Source organism: Camelus bactrianus, chromosome 13 (genome assembly GCF_048773025.1).
Source record: "Camelus bactrianus isolate YW-2024 breed Bactrian camel chromosome 13, ASM4877302v1, whole genome shotgun sequence".
Lineage (NCBI taxonomy): Eukaryota > Metazoa > Chordata > Mammalia > Artiodactyla > Camelidae > Camelus > Camelus bactrianus.
Genome location: NC_133551.1, coordinates 46157188 through 46180024, shown reverse-complemented (window position 1 = coordinate 46180024; position 22837 = coordinate 46157188). Strand labels below are relative to the sequence as shown.

The window sequence follows — 22837 nt, the reverse complement described above, 5'->3', positions numbered from 1 at the left end:
AAAGAGAACATGCAGATGGCCAACAGGCACATGAAAAGATGCTTAACATTGCTAATCATCAGGGAAATGCAAATCAAAACCACAATGCGGTATCACCTCACACCTGTTAGAATGGTTATCATCAAAAAGAACACAAATAGCAAATGTTGGCAAGGCTGTGGAGAAAAGGGAACCCTTGTATACTGTTTGTGGGAATGTAAATTAGTGCAGCCACTGTGGAAAACAATGGAGGTTTCTCAAAAAACTAAAAATAGAGCTACCACATGACCCATCAATTTCACTCCAGGGTATATATCAAAACAAAAAACAAAAAAACCCACTAATTTGAAAATATACATGTACCCCAATGTTCATAGCAGCATTATTTACAATTGCCAAGATATGGAAGCAACCTAAGTGTCCATCAACAGATGACTGGATAAAGAAGATGTGGTATTTATATACAAAGGAATACTAATCAGCTATTAAAAAAGAATGAAATTTTGCCATTTGCAACAACATGAAGTTGGAGGGTATTATGCTAACTGAAATAAGGCAGGCAGAGAAAGACAAATACTATATGATATCACTTATATGTGGAATCTAAAAAATACAACAAACTAGTCAACATAACAAAAAAAGCAGCAGACTCACAGATGTAGAGAACAAACTAGGGTTACCAGTGGTGAGAGGTAATATAGGGATAGGGGCATAAGAAGTACAAATGTATAAAATATGTATAAAATAAGCTACAAGGATGTGTTGTACAACACAGGGAATATAGCCAATATTTTGTAACTATAAATGGAGTACAACATTAAAAAATTGTGAATCACTATTTTATACACCTGTAACATATATTACACACCAACTATACTTCAACAAAAAAAGGAAAAAAAATCACAAGAAGATATTACTTCACACTTATCAGAACAGCTAAAGTTAAAAATAGTGACAACATCAAATTTGTGAGGATGCAGAAAGACTGGATCATTCATACATTGCTGGTGAGAATGTAAAATGGTACAGCCATTCTTGAAAATAATGTCAGTTTTTTTAAAAAACTAAACATACAAATACTCTATAACCTACCAATTGCACTCCTGGGCATTTGTCCCAGAGAATAAAGATATGTTCACACAAAAATCTGCAAAGGAATGCTTGTAGCAGTTCATGATAGCCATCCCTGGAAATAGCCTAGACATCCTTCAACATGTGACTAGTTACATTCAAACCACAGGATACTACTCAGCAATAAAAAGAAACATTGATACACATGCACTCAACAATGTAGATGAATCTCTGGAGAATTATGCTAAGTGAAAAAAGCCAATTTTATAAAGTTACATATATAATTCTATTTATACAGCATTCTTGGAATGACAAAACTATAGAAATGTAGAATAGATTACTAGTTACCAGAGATTAAGGAAGGGGTAGAAGTGAGAGGGGGAAGAAAGGGGCATGGCTATAGAAGAGTAAATGGGGAATTCTCAGGAGGTGATGCAAATGTGCTGTATCTTGACTGTATTGTCAGTACCCTGGGCGTGATGTCATACTAGAGTTCTGCAAGATGTTACTATTAGGGGAACCAGGGTAAAGGGTATATAGGATCTCTCTGTGTTATTTCTTACAATTGTATGTGATTGGCAATTATCCAAAAAATTTTAAAATGTAATTTAAAAAAATCAGTAAGAAATTATGCCCCTCCCCCCACCACCCTGTGCAAACAGTAATAGTTCTTATCAGAGGAAGATTTACTATGAAGCTAAAGGTGAGCTTCAGGGTCCACCTGCACAGACCCTGGGAGTCCCAGAAGTTCCCTGGGATTTGTAATCAGTGTTCTAATTGGGGTGAAGCCAAATTGCAACCGGAAGCATTTCTGATAAATTGCCCAAAGAGGTTTCAGAAGAAAGAGACCTAAATTTCCAAGATTCCATAATTGGGTATTTTTTTTATTCTAAATCCTAATTTTAACGTGTACCTAATTTCAGAGGGTCTCAACAAGTACTTAGAAAAGTTTCAGGCCCCACAAAACTTGGCACTTCCCCTCCTTACCATAGCATGGTGACTAAGAACAATGACTGTGGTGCCAGATTGCCTAAATTCAAATCTGGTTATTCTCACTAGGTATGTGATCTTGGGCTAGCCTCTCAATCTGTTTCTTCATCTGTAAAACAGGGACAATAATAAGCCCACCTCATAGTTCTGAGCATTACATGAATTATTACATCTAAGATGCTTAGAAGTGCCTAGTAGTAAATGTTTTGTGTACACCTTTCTTATTATTAATGAGCACCTAGATTGTGCCTGGTATTCTGTTCAGAACTTAAAGCACATCAATTTACCTAATTCTCAAAATAGCCAAAATATTAATATAATACACATTTTAGGTATATAGAAACTACAGTTTCGAGAGACTTAGTCTATAGGTGGACCGAGTGTATAGGATTAGGTCTCACTCCAACACCACACTTCCACCAACACGGTTTTGCCTAGGAAAGGAAGCTTTCTTCAAGACACTCCAGATCTTAAAATCACGTACCCTGGGGGGCTTTCATTGCCCAAGCCGACCACGTGGAACGTACTCCGGGCGGTAAGACTCCCTCCACCCTAGGCGGGGTGGGGGGCAGCATCTGTCTCCAACCCCAGATCTCCGTTCCAGATCCAGCACAGACACGTGCTGCCTTTCCCGGCCTTCTGCGCTACTGGTGGGCAAGCCCTCCGCTGCCCTGTCTGAGGCAAACCGTCGCTTCAGTTGCTACCGGGTAGCTCACCGGCTGGCGGGCCCTGCTCGCCCCGCCCACCTCGCACAACCGCTCCCGCCACTATGGGCCCCGCCCTTCCTCCTAAGCCCCACCTCCTCGCCGGTCCGTTTAGCCTCTCCAGCTCCAGAGCCCAGGCCTGTCGGCGGCCGCATTACTAGGCCCGCCCCCTTCCTTGGGTCGCGAGCCCCGAACGTATCGAACGCAGCCAATGGGTGGTGCGGAGGCGGCACCGCGGGAGGTTCGATTGACCCGGCCTGGCGGGTCCGGGGAGTCCTGGCGGCTGTTAACGCGCGCTTTAGGAGAGGAAGCTTAAGGCGGAGTACTTGGGTTGGGATTCAGCTCTGCCACGCTTTCCAGCCGGTCTCGGGACTCTCCCAAACTAGGGTCTTCTACTTGTCCTGCCTGGATCCCTGTTCGGCCTCCTTCAGTCCCCCATCCGCACTCCGACCTGGGAAATCCCCTTCTCCGGACTCGCCCTCCCCAGGCCTCGGATTTTGACTCCAGCCTCTCTCCTACCTGTGATTACCCTTTTCCCCCGCAGCTACCCTTTGCTTTTACGTCCACCTGGGGCCATTATCCCGACTCCACTCTGCCCACTGTGGCACTCTACCTGCCTCTTCCCCCGTCCCAGACCTCTACTCATTTCTGCTTGGATACTTCTTTTTTGGCTCTGCTCTTCTGCTTCGGCTAACTGGCGACCTACACTCACAGTTTGGACCCAGACCTCAGCCCCGGCTGGATTCCCTCCATCCATGCTCCTTCTTTAATTAGCCCATGCTCTCAATAATGTAGCAAGCAGCCTGCTCTTTATTAGGCTGGTTCCACGTTTTCAGCTGTTGGCTGATGGGTACTTGACGTTTTATGTTCCTGGACCCAGGATGGTAAGTATGGGCCTAAGAGAGGCTGTGGTCTAACCTGTGGCGGAGTCTAATGAGCCCAGTTTCCGTTCTCCCCTTACAGAGGAGGAGCCTTGCTCCCAGCCAGCTGGCCAAGAGAAAACCGGAAGGCAGACCCTCTGATGAAGAAGACTGGCAGCCTGGAGCAGTGGTAAGTGCTCTGGCCTCAGCGGGTAGGGAATGTGGAGGTGCAGGACTGTTGAGGCAGGAAGGAATCTTGGACTTGGTTTCTGGGGTTACATGGAATGAACCCTGTCATCTCCAGAAGCCTCTTCCAGTATGTCAGGCAGAGAACCAAACAAATAAAATCCTTGTCCTTAAGGTGTTCACTGGAAGCTAATATGCCTCAATTTTCCTTGTGGGAAGAGGTATGCCAAAGCAAAAGAGATGATTGGGTTGGGCCTTTTGGCTCTCGTTGGGGAGAAAAAGGATCTCCAACAGCAACTAGCAGCCTGCTGTTTTGCTCTTTGTCATCTGCCCAATGTCACAGAACAGTAGAGTGTACTGGGCCTACCTTAGAGGCTGAGCTCACATGGGCCTAGATCAGAGGGGTGGTGCCCACCAGTCTGTGCAGATACTGAAGAACAGTAAGTTCAACTTTGGTCTGGCCATGTGCTTTGCTCCCTGCCTTCAAGGCTTTCTGGGGCTGGCTGTGGGCAGGACCTATGTAACCAAAATCAACAGTACAAAGTAGCATGTACTTCAGAGAGGGACAGGGAGAGAGATGTTCAAGAAGCAGGGGCTTGGCCACTGGAACTTTGGAGGAAGAAGTTAGCTAAGGAAGGTTTAGAAGGGAATCTTGTATGTGGGGCAATGTGTAAGTAAAAGTATATATAGAGAGGGGAAGGGGCTTAGTGTTTGTTTCAGGTGTGCCTTATAGCTTCAGAAACCTTGGCAAAGTGTGTTCTTGCCTGATGGCCCAGGGGGACTTGCTCTGTAGTTGTACTGCTGGTATGCAGGGGGCTCCTCTACCTGTGAGGGAAGCACACTGGCTGCCCCTTGCCACTTAAGTGGGTCTCACACTTGAACTTGGGGCAGCACTTGGTGCTGTCTGCTGCTGGTGGCTCCTGAAAATGCTTTCGGTGCTGGTGTTCTCACTGCCACGGTGTGGACTGACTAGAGAGTGACCTCAGTGGCCTGGTAGTTGGGAGCAGCTGTACTCTTGTCCCTTCGTTGGTTAACTCAGGGAGGGAAGCAGACAGTTGCTCAGTCATTCCTTGGGGCTTTTTGAGTGAAGATTTGGGGGCAGCGTGACTTCACACAACTGGTGGACTTGCACTTCACAGGCCCGCATCGTTCACCTCTTCCAGTGCCCTGCCTCAGATTAGGCAAGTTCTTTAATCTCTAATCTCTAGTTTTCTCACGTGTTAAATCAGGATAATAATAAACATTCATTCTGGGGTTACCGTGAAGATGGTACATGATAATACATGTGAGGAGTTTAGCACAGTGCCTGGCACTTAATAGGCATTTTAAATGTTAGTTACCATTGTGGTGGACTCACCTTCCCCAATTCTCTCTCCTAGACGCCTAAGAAACGGAAATCCAGCAGTGAGACCCAGAGCCAGGAGTCTTTCTTGTCTCCTTTTCGGAAACCTTTGACTCAGCTAACAAATCAGCCACCGTGTCTGGACAGCAGTCAACATGTAAGTCCAAACTGCAGCCTGCTGATGTGTATGCGGGCCCTGTTTTGTCTAGGGAGGCAGTGCCTGAAGACTCCCGTAGTGCTCATACAGTAGCCAGCAGGCAGTTTAGTGCGGTCTTTGGGTCTGCCCATAGCTTCCAGGGCCTGGAAAAGGCCTGGCCTTTTCTCCTTAGAGATGTGTGTCTGACTTGCAATTCCTGTTGCATATAGCTACTTGGGCACCAGGTCTCAGGTGGCTCTGATTGCTAAGGACAGGAGAGTGCAGGGGAGTGAAGGCCATGGCAGGGTGTTGGAGCCAGTAAGAAAAGTAAGCCTCTGACGCTGCATATGGCTCTATGAAATACCAGAGTCCTGCAGCTTTCACGTGTATCCTCTAGTAAAATCAAATGTAATCATCACCATGGCAGGGTCTGTGTGTTATCTCATGTAATTCTCATTTCTTAAGATGAAGAAGCTGAGTCTTAGAGGGGTGAAGTAATTTGCCCAAAGTTACAGCAGAGTCAGATCTGCCTAGCTCCATTGAAAGCTTTTTCCTCCAAACTTTGAGGGACCTTGTGACACTGAGCTCCTAAAACCCTTGGAATTTAAGTGATAAGAGTGATAAAGGTGTCTTCTGTTATTCCTAACAAACCCTTTTCAGCCACATGTGAGTTTGCTAAAGAGAAGACTTTGTAAAGAACTTAACCTTGGGGGCTGGTTCCCACGGGAACCAATCCACCTATGGCCAATGTTTAATCAGTTCTGCCTCTGTAAAAGACCGCCTTACAAACCCAAAAGGTTTGGGAGGGTTTGGAGAACTTCTAGGTTGGTGAGAGGGAAGCTGAAGTCGGGAAATGGCACATCCAGAACTCCACTGGGACCGACGCTTCTGTGCTCACAGTCCATCCAGGCCTTGTGCTGTGTAACTCTTCCTGTGACTATTCATTCATATCTTTTAATATCCTTTGTGATAAACTGGTCTTCTAGTAAGTAAACTTTTCCTGAGTTCTGTGAGATGCTTTGGTGAATTAATTGAACCCAAGGAGGGGATTGTGGGAAATTTGATTTATAGCCTGTAGGTCAGAAGCACCTGGACTTGAGATTTGCATTTGAAGCAGTAGGGGAGGCAGTTGTATGGGGCTGAACCCTTCAGGATCTGATGCTTTTCTGATGGTGTCAGAATTGAGTTAACTTGTAGGGCGCCCAGGTGGAGCTGAAGAATTGCCTGATTTGTGGAGAACCCACACACCTGGTGTCAGAAGTAGTGTAGTACTGAAAGTAAAGGAGACACAGGGGCATGTTTTCCCTTTACAGGGATGTTTTTGTTGATGGGAATATGTAATGGAGGTTAGTTACTTGTGCATTCAGCAAACAAAAACATTTTTACCTAATATTTGATAAATATGAAAATACGTTGTATAATATGTATAATGGATGTAAGATATAAGACAGAATAAATGCCTGTGAACCCACCATCCATCCAGGACTAGAACATTATCAAAGTCATAATCCATTTCCCCATTCCCAGAGGGAACCACTATCCTGAATTATATTCATCATCCCTTGTTTTACCATGTGTGTATAATTCACTAAGTAATACATTGTTTAATTGTTTATTGAGCTTTAAAAAATGGTGGGTAGTCCTCTGGAAGTGTTTTTATTAGGATTCATTTTGTTATCCTACAGAACCATACTACGTAATTCATGGTGGGAGTTACACAGCAGGGGGCCTAGTGGTCTGGAGGCTGGTGGAGATCCGAATCTGGAGACATGCTGATTAGGTCGAGTCCTGAAGGGTATGAGGAGTCTGCCAGGTGAAGAGAGTGGGAAATGTTCTAGACAGAGGGAACAGGCTGTGTGAAAGCTGTGGAGGAGTGGTTCCCCAAAGGCAAAAGTGCTTCAGGCCCACAAGTCAGTGCAGCCCTGGAGATGAGGACTGTAGCCTTAGGCACAATGAGTTTTAACTTCTGTAGGATGTCTAGGTTTGGAGGAGGTGGCAAATGTGGGATGTGGAACCTATGAGGAAGTTATGGACTGGAAATAGATTTGGGGTGACTGGCATAAAGATGTTATTTGACACCTCCAAAGTGTATTGGAGTGTCAGGGTAAGTGTACAGTCAGAAGAGCTTAGGGCCGAGCCCTGAGGAACACTGACTGTTTAAGGAGGTGAGGTAAAGGATGAAGAACCCTGTTTAAGGAGGTGAGGCAAAGGATGAAGAACCCATCGGGACTGAGCGTGAGGTCCCAGAAAGGTGGAATAGAGGGAGAGTTTTGTCATGGAAGTCAAAAGCAGAGAGTACTTGAGAGGAAGGAGTGGCCAGCTTTGTCCAGTAAGACAAGGTGGAAACATATCCATTGGAATTAGGGCCATTGGTGACCTTGGCCAGAGTCATTTCAGAAGAGTGGAATGGGCAGAAGCTAGATAGGAGGAATAGGAGATAAAGAAGGGGAGACAGAGAACTCTTTCTAGAAGTTTGAAGGGGAGGAGATAAGAGGTCAAAGGAGGTTTTATTTTTAAGATAGGAGAGAGTTAAGCATGTTTTAAATGCTGGTGAGAGAGCTGGGAGAGAGGGAGAGGTTGAGATAGGGAGAGATCAGACGGACCAGATAGAGCGAATCTGCAGAACAGGGGAGCTTTGACCTTGGTGGGGAGGAGGGATATTCTCCTTTCTCTTCTATCAGAAGGAAAGGATGGTATGAATTTTCAATAACTAAATGAACAAAGTGAGAGGATGCTCTCTCTTCTGCCAGAATCTACTGAGTATTACCAGGCCAGATTCTCAGAGGTTGGCCACTGCAGGTCTTGCAGGCTGTGCCCTCGGGTTTTTGGCCAGGGGTCCTTACATTCTTCCACAGTAGTTGCACAACCGCACTTTTGCCTGCAGAACCCGTGGCTCCTGGGTTTTAGAAAATAATATTTCAGTTTCAGAATCGAAAGCAGCATTGATGCCAAGTTAGAAAGGAAATTAGAGTCCATTTCCTTCCTTTTCCTCTCATTGGACTTAAGGGTAGCTTTTTAGCATCTTTCATATGAGTTTCTTACCATCATCGCTATTCATTATTATAATAATCATGGTAATTAAAAATAGTCAATAGAAGTTTATTCAGCTGCAAAGAAATATGCAAATAAAGAGTTTGGGCCCTTCTCCAACCCTGCCTTTGTCATGTTATTCAGTGTGATAATTAAGTTCAGTTATCCACATTTTCCTTTCTACCTTCCAGTAGATTGCCAAATGTATTCATTACATTTTTCCTATTTAAAGTACATTGAGTTTCTAGACATTTAATTTATAATGATCTATATAGATATGGGTCAGAATAAAAAGGTAAAACTTACAGGGCAAGACAGGCTTGCTTTTTTTTCCCTATTAAAATACCTTTTTGCTGGAAGGGAGTATTTTTCGTTACTTCTTTTTCCACTAATGTATTCCATTAAAACTACCTTTAGGGTTTCTGCTTTTATGGTTTCCTTGCTCTCTTGGGTTCTAGCTCTTATTTTGTTGAGGTTCACAGGCTATTGTAATTCCCAGAGGGCTCAGGTGTGAATAGACCAGGACTTTGACGGGAGTTAGCTCAGGAGCTGGCACCCCCACCCATCCGCATAGCCCAGTGCTGATTCCCAGTGCTAAAGTGACAGCACAGAGGCTTGGTGAAGGCACCAAGGCCACCCTCCTAGGGACCTACATATGTCTGCTTCCTGTCACCCTTGTCCCTTGCTTTTTCTTGGTGATTGGCTTGCCCTCTCTCATGTCTCCTTTCTCATATTGTTCCCTCTCTTGTGCCTTCCCGTGGCTGCTGACTGACTGATCCACATGGCTGTCGTCAAACAGGTTGGATTAGGAAGACATACTACCCACTTGTTATAAGTAAGGGCTCTGGAATCAGGAAAGTTCTGCAAATGTCATGGCTGTATGACTTGGGAAACTATGCAGCCTCAATTTGCTTATTTGTAAAATGGGGGTGCCAGTAATATACAGACCTCATAGGGCTGTTAGGATTAAATGGTAACATGAATGCAAGGGCTTAGCACTACATCTGGCATGGATTGTTTTTTGTTTTGTATTTTTTGGTTGAGTATTTTTGTTGCATGTGGAAAAAGCATTCTGTTTTATTTTATTGACATATTGTCAGTTTACAATGTGTTAGTTTCTGGTGTATAGCATAGTGGTTCAGTTATACATATATACCTATTCCTTTTGATATTCTTTTTCATTATAAGCTATTACAAGGTATTGAATGTAGTTCCCTGTACTATATATGGTAGGACCTTGTTGTCTGTTGGTATACATTGTTAATTGACATCATTGTTGTCATTTTTGCTTTTGTTGTTAATACTATTTTACTAATACTACTGCTCCTATTACTTCTGCTACCACTACTCTTTGAAGGGCTGTTTAGTTCCCAAGGAGGCTGATGTGATCATCAACATGGGAATTAGATGCAATAGGCAGAACTGATTTGACAAAAAAAGAGATGTAAGGGATGCTTGGGAAGATGTAGCCCTATAGGACAGTGGTTAAATCCAGACATTGGAGTTCTGTTAGTACTGGGATTGGGTAAGTTTATGGTGCTTTCTCAAGGTGCTGCAACCTAGGAAATAGTTAGGTGTCCTCACTTGGCACGGTCTTTCATGAGCTAATGGGTCTGAGCCTTGTAGTTGACCAAGGCTGGGTTCTTATTTGGCACTCTCTTGTCTCTGGGAATTTGTGGAACCTTATGCAAGGCCTCAAAGATGAAACCCACTGTACAGAACCTAATAATCGAATATGGAGCCCATCTCCTTGTGTTTTAGATGCATCTGAATGAGACATAATGAAAATACCATGCTCTGAATGTATTATGCTTGAATAGGCATTTTAGACTGCATTTGTAAAATTATTGCATAACATCTCTGATCAGTCCTGAATCTCTGTTTCTTCTCTTTTTAGGAAGCATTTATTCGAAGCATTTTGTCAAAGCCTTTCAAAATCCCCATTCCAAATTATCAAGGTAAAAATGGAAAGTTTTCTGTTTCTTGAATTAATCACATGTGAATGTACCTGAATCGTTAAGACCTCTGCTTTTGTAAGTACAAGCTTACCTTAGAATTGAAGATGCCAGTCCATTGATGACTGTATGGGGTGACCCTCCTGGGATCTGCGTGAAGTCTGTGTTTGATAGCTTCAGCAAGGGCTGTCAAGACTAACTGCCCTTCATCTTCTTGGTGGGGCTGTGCCTGGTATTCAGGTAGCTCCTGGACTTTTTTCAGTCCAGGTGAGTTCAGTAGCATTTCCTTTATGAAACTGACTCTGTCAGGCCTAGGTTCTACAGGGTTTCCCCCTGCCCTATGCAGGGCATAGTATAGTGCTGAAACGGGCTGGGAGGGAGGAGGCCAACTCTCAAGAGCTCTCAGTCTTGAAAGTCTCGTTTAGCCTTCAGACCTTTCCAGGATTCACTTGATCTGAGATGAATAAGACCTGGCCCTCCAGAAGTTTGTAGTTGGATGGGAAAAGTAAAATGGGAAAAACTCTGATCTGAAGCAGATTGGGATAATGGTCAGAGATGCCCAAACTGTGTTTGGGGAAGTTTTGGGAGAGAGGGTTGTATGGAAGCTTAGGAAAGGTTAAAGGAGAGGCATTTGAACTGGGCCTGCTGCTACTCCTCAGCCTAGAGGCTCAGGTGACAAACTTGTTTCTAGGTCCTCTGGGCTCTCGGGCATTGGGCCTCAAAAGGGCTGGAGTCCGCCGGGCCCTCCATGACCCCCTGGAAGAAGGTGCACTGGTTCTGTACGAGCCTCCCCCACTGAGTGCCCATGACCAGCTGAAGCTTGACAAGTATGTGCATGGGTATTTCTTAAGTTCTGGTTTGTAAGTGCCCAAACCTGGAGGGCAGAGGGCATTGGTGTGATTTCTCCACGGGACTGGCGTGTTTTCAGAGTGCTGTCAAGGCTACTGTGCCATCCAGAGAGTGGGTGGGTGGAGAAGGAAAGTGCCAGGAAGAGCATGTGGACATGTCCAGTTGGTGGGGTTCCTCACCCATTCCTGCCAGGCTCACTCAGGGAAGTAGGAGGGGTTGAGGTCATGACATAGGGAACCCGTCCCTGTCTCCTAACTTCCTCACCCTGTAGAGGAATTTGCTATGGTTTGATTACCAGGCCAAGAAGGTCCTCTCTTAGGTGGCTGCCTCAGGATCAATGGGACACAACTTTCTAAAGGCATGCCTTTGCCCATGTCTGAGCTCCATGTTTTCTTTGCTGTGTTTTCTCAGAGAAAAACTCCCTGTCCATGTGGTTGTTGATCCTGTTCTCAGTAAGGTCTTGAGGCCTCATCAGAGAGAGGTAATTGGAGGAATGAAGTATGGGCTAGGGGCTGGGCCTGGGAGCCTGTTGTCCCTGGGGCAGCAGCAGTGTGGATGCCAAAGTGCACTGAGTGTTGTTATTCTCCAGGGAGTGAAGTTCCTGTGGGAGTGTGTCACCAGTCGGCGCATCCCTGGTAGCCATGGTTGTATCATGGCTGATGAGATGGGCCTTGGCAAGACACTGCAGTGCATCACATTGATGTGGACACTTTTGCGCCAGAGTCCAGAGTGCAAGCCAGAAATTGACAAGGCAGTGGTGGTGTCGCCCTCCAGCCTAGTGAAGAACTGGTACAATGAAGTTGGGAAATGGCTTGGAGGGAGGATCCAACCTCTGGCCATCGACGGAGGCTCTAAGGATGAGATTGACCAAAAGCTGGGTAGGAACCTTAACAGACATGTCTGCACTCCTCCACACAATCTGCTCCTTTCTTGTGTGTATCTTTACTGATGGCCAGGGTTGAAGGCAGGGAGTGGGTGGCAGAAAAGAGAACACCCGTGGAAAAAGATTTGAAGTAGTTATTTCCAGGCTAAATTAATCATCAAACTGGCTTCTTCTTTATGATAGTCTAATATTTGTTCCCTTTACACTTTTTCTGTTGTAGAAGGATTCATGAACCAGCGTGGAGCCAGAGTGCCTTCTCCCATCCTCATCATTTCCTATGAGACTTTCCGTCTTCATGTTGGAGTCCTCCAGAAAGGGAGCGTTGGACTGGTTATATGTGATGAGGTACTTGTCTCTCAGCAGTCTGGAGAAAGTCTGTCAATGTTTTCTCACAGAGAACTGCCATCCAAGGGCTGGGCCAGTCACGGGGGATGCTGAAGACAGAGTATGCTGCTTTGGAGGAGGCAAATGAGAGGGAGAGCCAATGGTACCAATATACCAAAAGAGGGATTAAGCAGTGCTTGGAACTCCAAGAAGGGCTGATTGGTTTTGTTACCTCTAGACAGTACTCCTAGACCAAAAGACTTTGAAAGGCAGGAGGGATTTGGATGGGTGGAGAGACATGGTACAGTGTTTAGAGGAATAGGTTCTAGAGTCAGAGATCTTGATTCAAATCCTGGCTCTGCCACTTACCAGTAATATAACCTTGGGCAAGTTACTTAACCACCTGAGCCTCTGTTTCTGTGTCAGTAAAATGGGGTGATAATATCTGTCTCATGGGATTATTGTGAGGGTTAAATGAGGTGATTGAGGGAAAGCTTTTATCACAGTGCCTGGTATGTCCTAAGACCTTGGTAAATGTTAGCTCTATTTTTATTCTAGGCTGGGGGTACTTATGTGAACAGAAGCACAGAGATAGGAGAATCCAGTGTGGACAGTCCATATACGTTATGAGTCTGTGTTGACTCTCTGGGACTAAGGGAAATACGGCAGTAGTTACTTCCTGGCCTTTTCCAAGCACTCTGCATGAAGGGAAAGGAGTGAGGGTGGCTGGGAGCTTCCCAGTATAAAGAATTTCTCAGGTCTTTAGGGGATGTGGCTACCCTGAGGCTGCTGCCATTGTTTGCATCTTGGGGAAAGTCACTGCACACCCCTGTGGCTTTAGTGGAGAGGTGGCTGAAAGACTTGGTCCCATCTGTCAACTGATTGGCAGGCTTCACTATGCTCTAGGGACTGTAGAATCCTTACTTTAAGGATATAGTATTGGTCTAGAAGCTGAGGTTCTGTCTCTTAAGCCTGACATTTCTCCCCTAGCAAGTGGGTAGGTCCTAAAGTCCCAGGACCTGTAATGCTTATGATTCCTCTTTTTCTGTCTGTTACTTTGTTAGCAGAGTTTGCTACTGTCAAGGAGGCCACATCGTGCACAGTCCTAAGTGAGAATTAATTTCCTTGCAGGGACACAGGCTCAAGAATTCTGAGAATCAGACCTACCAGGCCCTGGACAGCTTGAACACCAGCCGGCGGGTACTCATCTCTGGGACCCCCATCCAGAATGATCTCCTTGAGTATTTCAGCTTGGTACATTTTGTTAATTCAGGCATCCTGGGTAAGAATCCAGCCTTGTCTGCTGCATTGGAGAGGAGCCTTGCCTTGGCTATGGGAGTGTAACTCTGGCTGAGGAGTGAAAGGAGAGAACACTAGTTATATATATGGGTCACTAGGCACTCTTGTAGGAAGACTTCTCTTATCAGGGAGTAGCAGAGCTGTTGGGAGACCTTGACTTTGCTGAGCAACTCAGCAAGACCCACTCTGGCTTTTTTGGGACAGGGTGGGCAGAGGTGGCAGGAGCTGTGGATGGAACTACTACCCCCAGGCATTTTTCCTCATTGCATCCTAGCTGCCTTACAAGAGCTTTGGCCTCAGAGCAGACTCTGTCTTGGGTAGTTTTGTTTTTAATCATTTTTTAGTGTACAATTTAGTGTCAGTAACTACGATCACCTTGTTGTGCAACCATCACCACTGTCCATCTCCAGAACTTTTTTCATCTTGCAAAACTGAAACTCTACTCGTTAAGCATTAACTCCCCATTTCCTAGTACCCCCAGCCCCTGGCAGCCACAGTTTGGGCAGTTCTTGCACATAGATATCTGAGGAAGGGTTTGTTAGTGCCACCCAACTTGCCAATGCTCACGGAAGTCACTTTAGGCAGGGAACCAGATGAGCAGATATTCACAAAGTGAACATGTTGATGTAACTACTGCCAGATCAATTACTGCCCCATCTCAGCAGCCCCCACTTCTAATCACCACTCTCCTTTTTCCCTAGAAGTAAACACTCTTGACACTCAAGATTGATTTTTGCCTATTTTGAACTTTATATAAGTGGATTCATACAGTGTATTTTCCTTTGCTACCTGGATTCTTTTGTTCAGTATTATGTTTAGGAGACTCATCCATGTTTCTGCCAATAGCAGTAGTTTGTTTTTAATTTTTGTATATTATTTTATGACTATACCAGAATTGATCAGTTCTACTTAAAGACAATTGAGTTGTTTCCAGTTCTTTATTCTCCAATAATGATCCTGTGAACATTCTTGTACCTGTTTTTACCTGAGCATGGTATGCATTTCTCTGTCCAAAGAATGAATTGCTAGGTCATATATTATACATGTGTTCAGCTCTAGTAGATTCTCCAGTTTTCCAAAGAGATTGTACCAGCAGTATATGAGAATTCCAGTGTTTCTACATCAGGGGCCAGCAATTTTTTTCTTAAAAAGATTATATATTAAATATTTTAGGCTCATAGGCCATACTGTCTCTATCATAACTACTCAGCTCTGCTACTATACTGTGAAAGCAGCCATAAATTGTAAATAGATGAGCATGGATGTGTTCTAATAAAACCTGATTTACCGAAACGGGTGGCTGGCCGACAGCTATCGTTTGCTGACTTCTCCTCTGTATCATCACCAATATTTAGCTTTAGAAAAAAATTTTTTAAAAATTTTAGTCCTTACGGTTGATGTTTAGTAATATCTCATTTCATTTGCCTAGTGTTGCATAAAAGTTGAACACCTTTTAGTATATTCATTGGCCATTTGGAGGTCCTCCTTTGTGAGTTGCCTGTCCTTTTTTTATTCCTGGCCAAAAGAAAAAAACCCTATGCTCATTAAATAGTCATGCCCTATCCCCACTTACCCCCAACCCCTAGCAACCACCAGTCTGCTTTCTGTCTCTGTGGATTTGCCTATTCTGAGTATTTCCTATAAATGGAATCATGTAATATGGAACCTTTTGTGTTTGGCTTCTTTTACTTAGCATAATGTTTTCAAGGTTCATTCACATTGTAGCATGCTAACAGTACAGATCTTCCTCAACTTACGATGGGATTACATTCCACTAAACCCATTTTAAGTTGAAAATGTCTTAAGTCAAAAATGCATTCAATGCCAAACATCGTAACTTAGTCTAGCCTACCTTAAATGTGCTCCGAACACTTACATTAGGTTACAGTTGGATAAAAGCATTGAACACAAAGCCTATTTTATAATAAAGTATTGAATATCTCATGTAATTTATTGAGTACTGTACTGAAACTGAAAAACAGATTGATTATATGGGTATAAGTATATTGGTTATTTATCCTCATGATCATTTGGCTGGCCTGGAGCTGTGACTGCTACCTGGCATCACAGAGAGAGCATGGTACCACGTACTGCTAGCCTGGGAAAAGACCAAAATTCAAAGCTTGAAATATGGTTTCTATTGAATGTGTGTCGCCTTTGCACCATTGTAAAGTCAAACCGTCATGAGTCAGAGACTGTCTTGTACTTCATTGTAGTGATACATGCTATTTCATCTCTTACAAGCAGCATGTATATAGATGAGCTTTACAAAAAAAAAAATCCAGTCTGACAATTACATTATTTGGTCCATTTACATTTAAGTAATTAGTTATATGTTTGGGTTTCAATCTACTGTCTCACTAATTGGTCTTTCCAGTCTTTGATGATTTGGTAGCTCTCTGATCCATTCAAATGGAAATTGCCTATAATTTGTTCAGCTTTGTTCTTGGCAGGAAGGTTGGTCTGTAGCAAAGATTGGTCACTGGCAGTGTGAGTATTGTTCCTTTTCTACATTCTTTAATGCTTTAACCTTTCCTTCTTTCCTGTGCTTAGGAACTGCCCATGAATTCAAGAAGCATTTTGAGTTGCCGATTTTGAAGGGTCGAGATGCAGCTGCTAGTGAGGAAGACAGGCAGCTAGGAGAGGAGCGACTGCGGGAGCTCACCAGCATCGTGAACAGGTAATGGTGGGGGAGCTGGGCTATACAGCAGCGCTTCTTTTTGGGTCTCCTCAGATTAGATCATCAGAACTGCCCAGCCTTTGAGGCCTTGGCCTGTGAGGGCTGGATTCTAGGAAAGGAGTGAGATCATGACCTGACAATAGCCACTGGATAAATGAAAGCGTCTTTCAGGCCAGTCCCCTGCTTTCTTCCTGGTCTGGGCCCTGTGGGTTGGTTTAGGGCTGCATAGCATCCTGCTGAGGAAGCACTTTTCTGATGCTGGACTTCATGAGCAAAATACCCCATGGAGTATAGTTATTACTTCAGAAGCTTCTTATCAGTAGGTCTCAGATCCAAAGCACTAGGCCTCCTCCCCACACTCCTCAGCGTTCTGTGATGGGTTAAAGTAGATCTGAAGAATGGTTGTAGCTCCCGGACTGACAGGGCTTTCTCCATGGGGGCCACATAGCTCAAGGGGCAGGTACATTCTGGACTGTCATAGTTAAATACACACTTGATCATTTACATTCTGAAGAGTCCTGCTCTTCCCAGCTGCCACCTTCCTCCCGGTTTTAGATGGCAGGAAGGAGTCTGTGTGCTCTAGGAGCTGCTTCTTAGGTGCCCGATCCTTGTCCTTCCTGGTCTGCTGTGTGGTATAGGTATAATTTCATTGAGCTTTGGTCCAAGTGGCAGCAGGCATTTGGGAAACTGGAAGCAGAAACTCCCCTAAGAACTCAGTGTTTGAAACTTGCTTTCCCTGTCAGAGCACTGGATTCAACAGGAGACCTCAGCCTTCTCTTGAAGACCAGCTAACCTTTTGAAGGGGAAGAGAAAGAGTTGTCAGTTTAAGCTAGATGTTTGAAAGGGTCTCCTCCCATGACTGAGACCCTGATATAGAAGTCTTTGCCATAGGGCTGATGGGTCTCTGACATTGACTACTACAAAAGAGAATCAGTCTTGGTCCTTTGGGTGGTAGCTTTTATTCCAGTAGTTAGCATGGCAATTTTACCAGCCCGTTGCTTTTTATCTTGTTCTCCCCAGGTGTCTGATACGGAGGACATCAGATATCCTTTCTAAATACCTGCCTGTGAAGATCGAGCAGGTGGTTTGTTGTAGGTACTGAACTCAACTGAGGGGTGTGGAGTGAGTGAGTAAAAGCCCAGCCCTTGAGGTATGGCTGGGCTCTCAAGGTCTCCTTAGAGGGCAGAAGTGTGGTCCAGCACTTCCCACTGACCCAGCTGCTTTTTTTTTTCTTTTTTTCAGGCTGACACACCTTCAAACTGAATTATACAAGAAGTTTTTGAGACAGGCCAAGCCAGCAGAAGAGTTGCGTGAGGGCAAGATGAGTGTGTCTTCCCTTTCTTCCATCACCTCCTTAAAGAAACTATGTAATCGTGAGTTGGGTCCGTGCTCTGGCGTCCTCTGGGAGAGTGAGCAAGGGATGTAGTCCAACCACCTTCACTAAAACTTGCCCAGGGTCCTCATAGAGGCCACATGTGACTCTCCCTCCCCAAGACATGAGCCCTGCATTGTATACTCTGTAAACCAGACACTTGGCTTTGGAAAACTTAGCTTATCCTTTGCCTTGCCCATGCTTGATGCTTGGAATATATAGGAAAGTGTGTTTGAGTGTGTGCACACACACGTGTGCATATAAAATGTTGGACAGGAAGAAAAGTAACAAACTTTGACCTCTCTAGTATAGCTCCCCTCTTATTGTGAGAATACAGAGCACACTGGTAAGCAAGACTGTCCACTCATGATCCCAGATGCCACTGACTACACACTGGAATTTGGAAACAAACAAATCTGGTTCTGAGGAAGTTCTTCTGGGTAGGCTTCTAGAGGGTGTTCTAATAAACTGAATCTTCCGAAAGCAGTGTAGCTAGCATTTTGGATATTTTTTTTCAGATCCAGCTCTGATCTATGACAAGTGTGTGGAAGAGGAGGCTGGCTTTGAAGGTGCCTTGGACGTATTTCCTCCTGATTATAGCTCCAAGGCTCTAGAGCCTCAGCTGTCAGGTGAGTCCTTCCCTACCAGTCTTTGGGCTCCCCTGGGAGGAAGGGTAGGCGGTTGCCTCTGTGCAGACCTATGCTGTCTCAAGGCAGGACATTAAGAGTAAGAATCCTGGGCGATTAGGGTGGCCCTTTGGGGTTAATGGTTGCTGATCTCCTCAGGTAAGATGCTGGTCCTTGATTACATTCTGGCGGTGACCCGAAGCCGCAGCAGTGACAAAGTAGTGCTGGTGTCCAATTACACTCAGACACTGGACCTCTTTGAGAAGCTCTGCCGGGCCCGAAGGTAGGAAAGAGCTACAAAAGGGGTGCCTCCCCTACTGTCCCCCTAGAAGTAGGTATTCTAATTGGTGGATCTGGGCCACGATGTGGATTCAGGAGGGACTTCCCAGGAGAGGTCTATTCCCTTATTGCTGCAATGGCCTTAATTCCATCTCCAAGCAGAATAGCCCCCCATCCTTCAGCTACTCTCACAGGACAGTCCTGATTCTTAGCTCCTTGCCCCTCCCTTTGGGAGTTTATGGTTTCAGGCTGTATATGAACAGCTTCAAACACAGTTAAGTATTAGTTCAGTCCCTTCAGTAGCTCTGGCTCAAAGGGGCTCTGCTTCCTTCTTGATTTGATCTTTGGATTCCCCTCAGGTACTTGTATGTTCGGTTGGATGGCACGATGTCCATTAAGAAGCGAGCCAAGGTTGTGGAGCGCTTCAACAATCCATTGGTAAGTGCACAGCCCCTGTCCCCACACCACCAATGTAATAACATCAGAACTAAGGGTTGATAGAGAATCTATAAGAGGGCTCTGCTTTAGGGTCTCTCTTAACCCCCAACCCCCGCTTCCCCCCCCTGGGTATGGTAGGGTTAGGCTGTTTGGTGATGGCTGGGGACTGACTTTGTGGGCTCTTAAAATTGGCTGGTAGGCAGACAAACTGGTGGTCCTCACAATTGACCTGAGCATGAAGGTACAGATGTGTGAGAGAGAAGTGTTAACTAGGCTCAGTAAGACTCTTAGTTCAGGCTCTAAGAGGTTCTTTTTCTCCTTCCTCTCTTTCCAGAGCCCTGACTTTGTCTTCATGCTGAGCAGCAAAGCTGGGGGCTGTGGCCTCAATCTCATTGGGGCTAACCGATTGGTCATGTTTGACCCTGACTGGAACCCGGCCAATGATGAACAAGCCATGGCCCGGGTCTGGCGTGATGGTCAAAAGAAGACCTGCTACATCTATCGCCTTCTGTCTGTAAGGATGGCGATAGTGGTCGGAGCAGGGGTGGGTCATGGAGTAAGATCTTCAGGACCACCTTGGGTTGTTCCTCATTGCTTCTCCTTGGCTCCTCTGCCTGTAGCAGTGGCCAGACTATGGGCATAGCCTGGAGCCCTTTATTCTTCTGTTCTCTCCCCCTTACTTCACCCCATTCCTTCAAACCTTTCTTACTATGCTCTCTGGACACCTGTTCAGTAGTTAACAAGCTCCCCTGCGGCCTTATCCTTTTCACAGGACACCTGCTTTCTCTCATACCTGACTTCTGTGGTACTTGCCTTGCAGTCTTCTCATACTCCATGTCCCATGGGGCTAAGAAGTGGTATTGGTTCTCAGGGATCATCCATCCATCCTCTAGTTCTTCTTTTGAAGCACATGTTTTCTTACTTAACTACCCTCTTTTCTTCCTTGCTACATTCACCCACTCTCTGCCATTTACCTAATTCAGAAATAACTCTGGATACCAGCTCAGTCTTCATTTCTTTCCCAAATCCAGCTTTCATCCTGGCTGACTTCAAGGACCGTGCAGTTATCCAGCACTCTGGCCTTCGTGTTTCCTTGGCCTCATCTCTAATGATCTCCCTAACTACCACCCTGCCCCCTCCATTTATTTGTTCCCAAGGTGACACTCTGGAACTTGTAGCTTTACCAAAACTTTAATAGCTCTCATTCTATCATTCCTGTCGTTCCAGCCTCCTCATACCTCCTACATCTGCTTCAACCTAATGTCCCTAGTACCGCGCCCCTCACGTCCTTCCGGGCTGGCTTGACTTCCCTTTCTACTCAGCCTGATCCTTTCAGCCACTCTTCTCCTTAATACCTATTCCGCATGGATCATTACAGCTCTTCACAGCTTCTGCACCAGATAAAGCTTGCATTTACAGATTGGCACTACCACAAATTCACATTCTCCATTTTGAGCTGGGCCGTATCTCATTTCCTTCAACAGCCACTTCAAGCCTTCACCACTTCCCTCAAGTTTCCTTACCTAACCGTCTCTCCTTTCTGCAGAGACTGTCTTCTACCTCACAGAGAAAATGTAGGCTACCAGGCCTACATTCTCCTTCCTTCCTCTCCTGTCAGTCTCTACACCTACCCTTCCCTTCTCAGAGGGAGGCAGGCTTACCATTCCAGCTCTGCTCTAAACCCCTTTCCTTTCCTTTCCTTTCCTTAGTTGATCGATTTCTCCTTTATTCCCCTGAAGTATGTAAATATGCTCAAGTAGCTCTCACCTTAAAAATGTAAGTTTCTCAACCCTCTGTCCTATTGAAGCAACTACCTTGGGTTACTTTCCATTCATTCAATCTCAAATTTTTCCAAAGCCTACAGATTTACTTCACCTCATCTCCTACTCACCCATCAGACAACTTACTCCACTGAACCTTTCAGTGTACTGTTGGTTTGTTAATTGCTAAAACTAGACACTCTGATTTTTCTTGTGTATCTGACACTGACAACTACAAATCTTAAAATTTTTTTCTCTTTGGAAACTCCATTCTGGTTTTCCTGCCTCCGTGATTACATACACTCTTTATACTGACAAGTCTCTAATTATAAACTTTTAGCTCAGATATCTTACCTGAGTTCTAGACTCATATTTCCATCACCTACTATGTATTTCCACTTGCTTGTCTTTTGAGCACTTCAGATGCATCATAATTGAACATGTTCCCCTTCTGATTTTTGTCATTTAATGGCTCCATTATCCACCAAGCCCAAATCTGGGTTATCATCCTACTATCCAGGTATCTCCTATCCAGATTCCAATTACCACTGATTTTTGCCTTTTTGAAATTTCCTTAATCTAACCTTCTCCATCCCATGCTGAAGTCACAGTCATCTTTCATTTGAATTTTGCAGCAGCTTCCTAATTCTTTACCTTTGGTCTTATCATAACCCATTTTTCACAACTACTTCCAGAATGAGCTTTCCAAAATTTCTGATTTTGCTTTTCACTTCTGGGACAAGGCCAAGACCTTCAGCCTGGCATCCAAGTTTCTCTGGTATGGGGCTTTCTCAGTCCCAACTCTTACTACACACCTACCATCCTCTAGACAGGCTGAACTCCTTAGTCCTTTAGTAGGCCAGGCGTATTGATTATGTGCCTATTCTGGGAGTGCTTTCTCTTTTGGTCCCCTTGTAAGCCATCTATTCATTTTTCAAGATTCAGTTCAAGGATACTCTTTACTTTCAAGCTTTTCAACACTATTCCACTCTTATCATCCCTCTTGTGGGCCCCAGGGTATCCCATATAGATTTCTACCCTTGTACCAATTAGTTTATATGTCTGTCTCTCCCACTAGTCTGAGTTCAAGAATAGGGATCATATTTGATTCTTCTTTGCATCTTAGTGTTAGCACAGGATCTGGCATAGGATACCCAAATGACATTTACTGAGTGACTGAGACTTGGGCTTGCTGTAGAGGTCTGGTGAAGCTGCTGCAGACAAACCTCAGCTCACCCTGAAGAAATTTAGCTAGGCCCTGAAGCCCTCCATCAATACAGAAAGTATCCTGGTCGGGCAGACATGCACAAGTCATTTTCCCAAAAGATAGACTGGACAAATGGGCTCAGCTGAACAGAGGTATTGCTGCAAGATTCTTACTTCTCATTCATCTTCCCTTCTCTCTGGTGGCTATAGTTTCAACCCCTGGGTTTTCCTGCCCTCTTTGTATGGGGATGACTTAGCACTGGCCCCCACTCCCCACCCCACCCCCAGGCAGGAACCATTGAGGAGAAGATCTTTCAGCGTCAGAGCCACAAGAAGGCACTGAGCAGCTGTGTGGTGGATGAGGAGCAGGATGTGGAGCGGCACTTCTCTCTAGGCGAGTTGAAAGAGCTCTTTATCCTGGATGAAGCTAGCCTCAGTGACACACATGACAGGTGGGTGAGGTACCTCTGCTGGCCATCATCCCTGAACACCCTACATCTCATGGAGATGGGCTCTATAGTAACCACAGCTCTGTCTTCTGCCCCCAGGTTGCGCTGCCGCCGCTGTGTCAGCAACTATCAGGTCTGGCCACCCCCTGATGGTTCTGACTGCACCTCAGACCTGGCTCAGTGGAACCATAGCACTGATAAGCGGGGGCTCAAGGATGAGGTACTCCAGGCTGCGTGGGATGCTGCCTCTACTGCCATCACCTTCGTCTTCCACCAGCGTTCCCATGAGGAGCAGCGGGGCCTCCGGTGATAACCAGCTGGTCTGGGGTGTGGCTGTTAGAGGAAGGAGACGGGGAAAGGGAGCTCTGTGCCCCATAGGGCCCTGTTTTGTTCTCTGAGAGAAAGATCATTAAGAAGGG

At 45.1% G+C, this 22837-nt stretch overlaps 1 protein-coding gene across 1 annotated transcript; it reads left to right on the top strand.

Annotated features, from left to right (window-relative positions):
* Positions 1–3022: 3022 nt before the first annotated feature.
* On the top strand, positions 3023–22732 carry RAD54L (RAD54 like). The gene is made up of 18 exons (XM_010950875.3): positions 3023–3628; positions 3708–3794; positions 5170–5289; positions 10196–10256; positions 10945–11080; positions 11514–11583; positions 11692–11980; positions 12206–12330; positions 13441–13591; positions 16162–16288; positions 17309–17383; positions 17531–17661; positions 18179–18289; positions 18446–18569; positions 18925–19003; positions 19338–19517; positions 22258–22421; positions 22518–22732. The coding sequence occupies exons 1-18, from the start codon at positions 3626–3628 to the stop codon at positions 22726–22728; spliced, it is 2244 nt and encodes a 747-aa protein (XP_010949177.2). The 5' UTR covers positions 3023–3625; the 3' UTR covers positions 22729–22732.
* Positions 22733–22837: the final 105 nt, after the last annotated feature.

Bases quoted from the DNA above. Each gene is read 5' to 3' on its own strand.
- RAD54L (XM_010950875.3), top strand. The intron at 10,257-10,944 runs GTAAAAATGGAA...ACTTGTTTCTAG, and splicing joins CCCCATTCCAAATTATCAAG to GTCCTCTGGGCTCTCGGGCA. The intron at 18,290-18,445 runs GTGAGTCCTTCC...TGATCTCCTCAG, and splicing joins TCTAGAGCCTCAGCTGTCAG to GTAAGATGCTGGTCCTTGAT.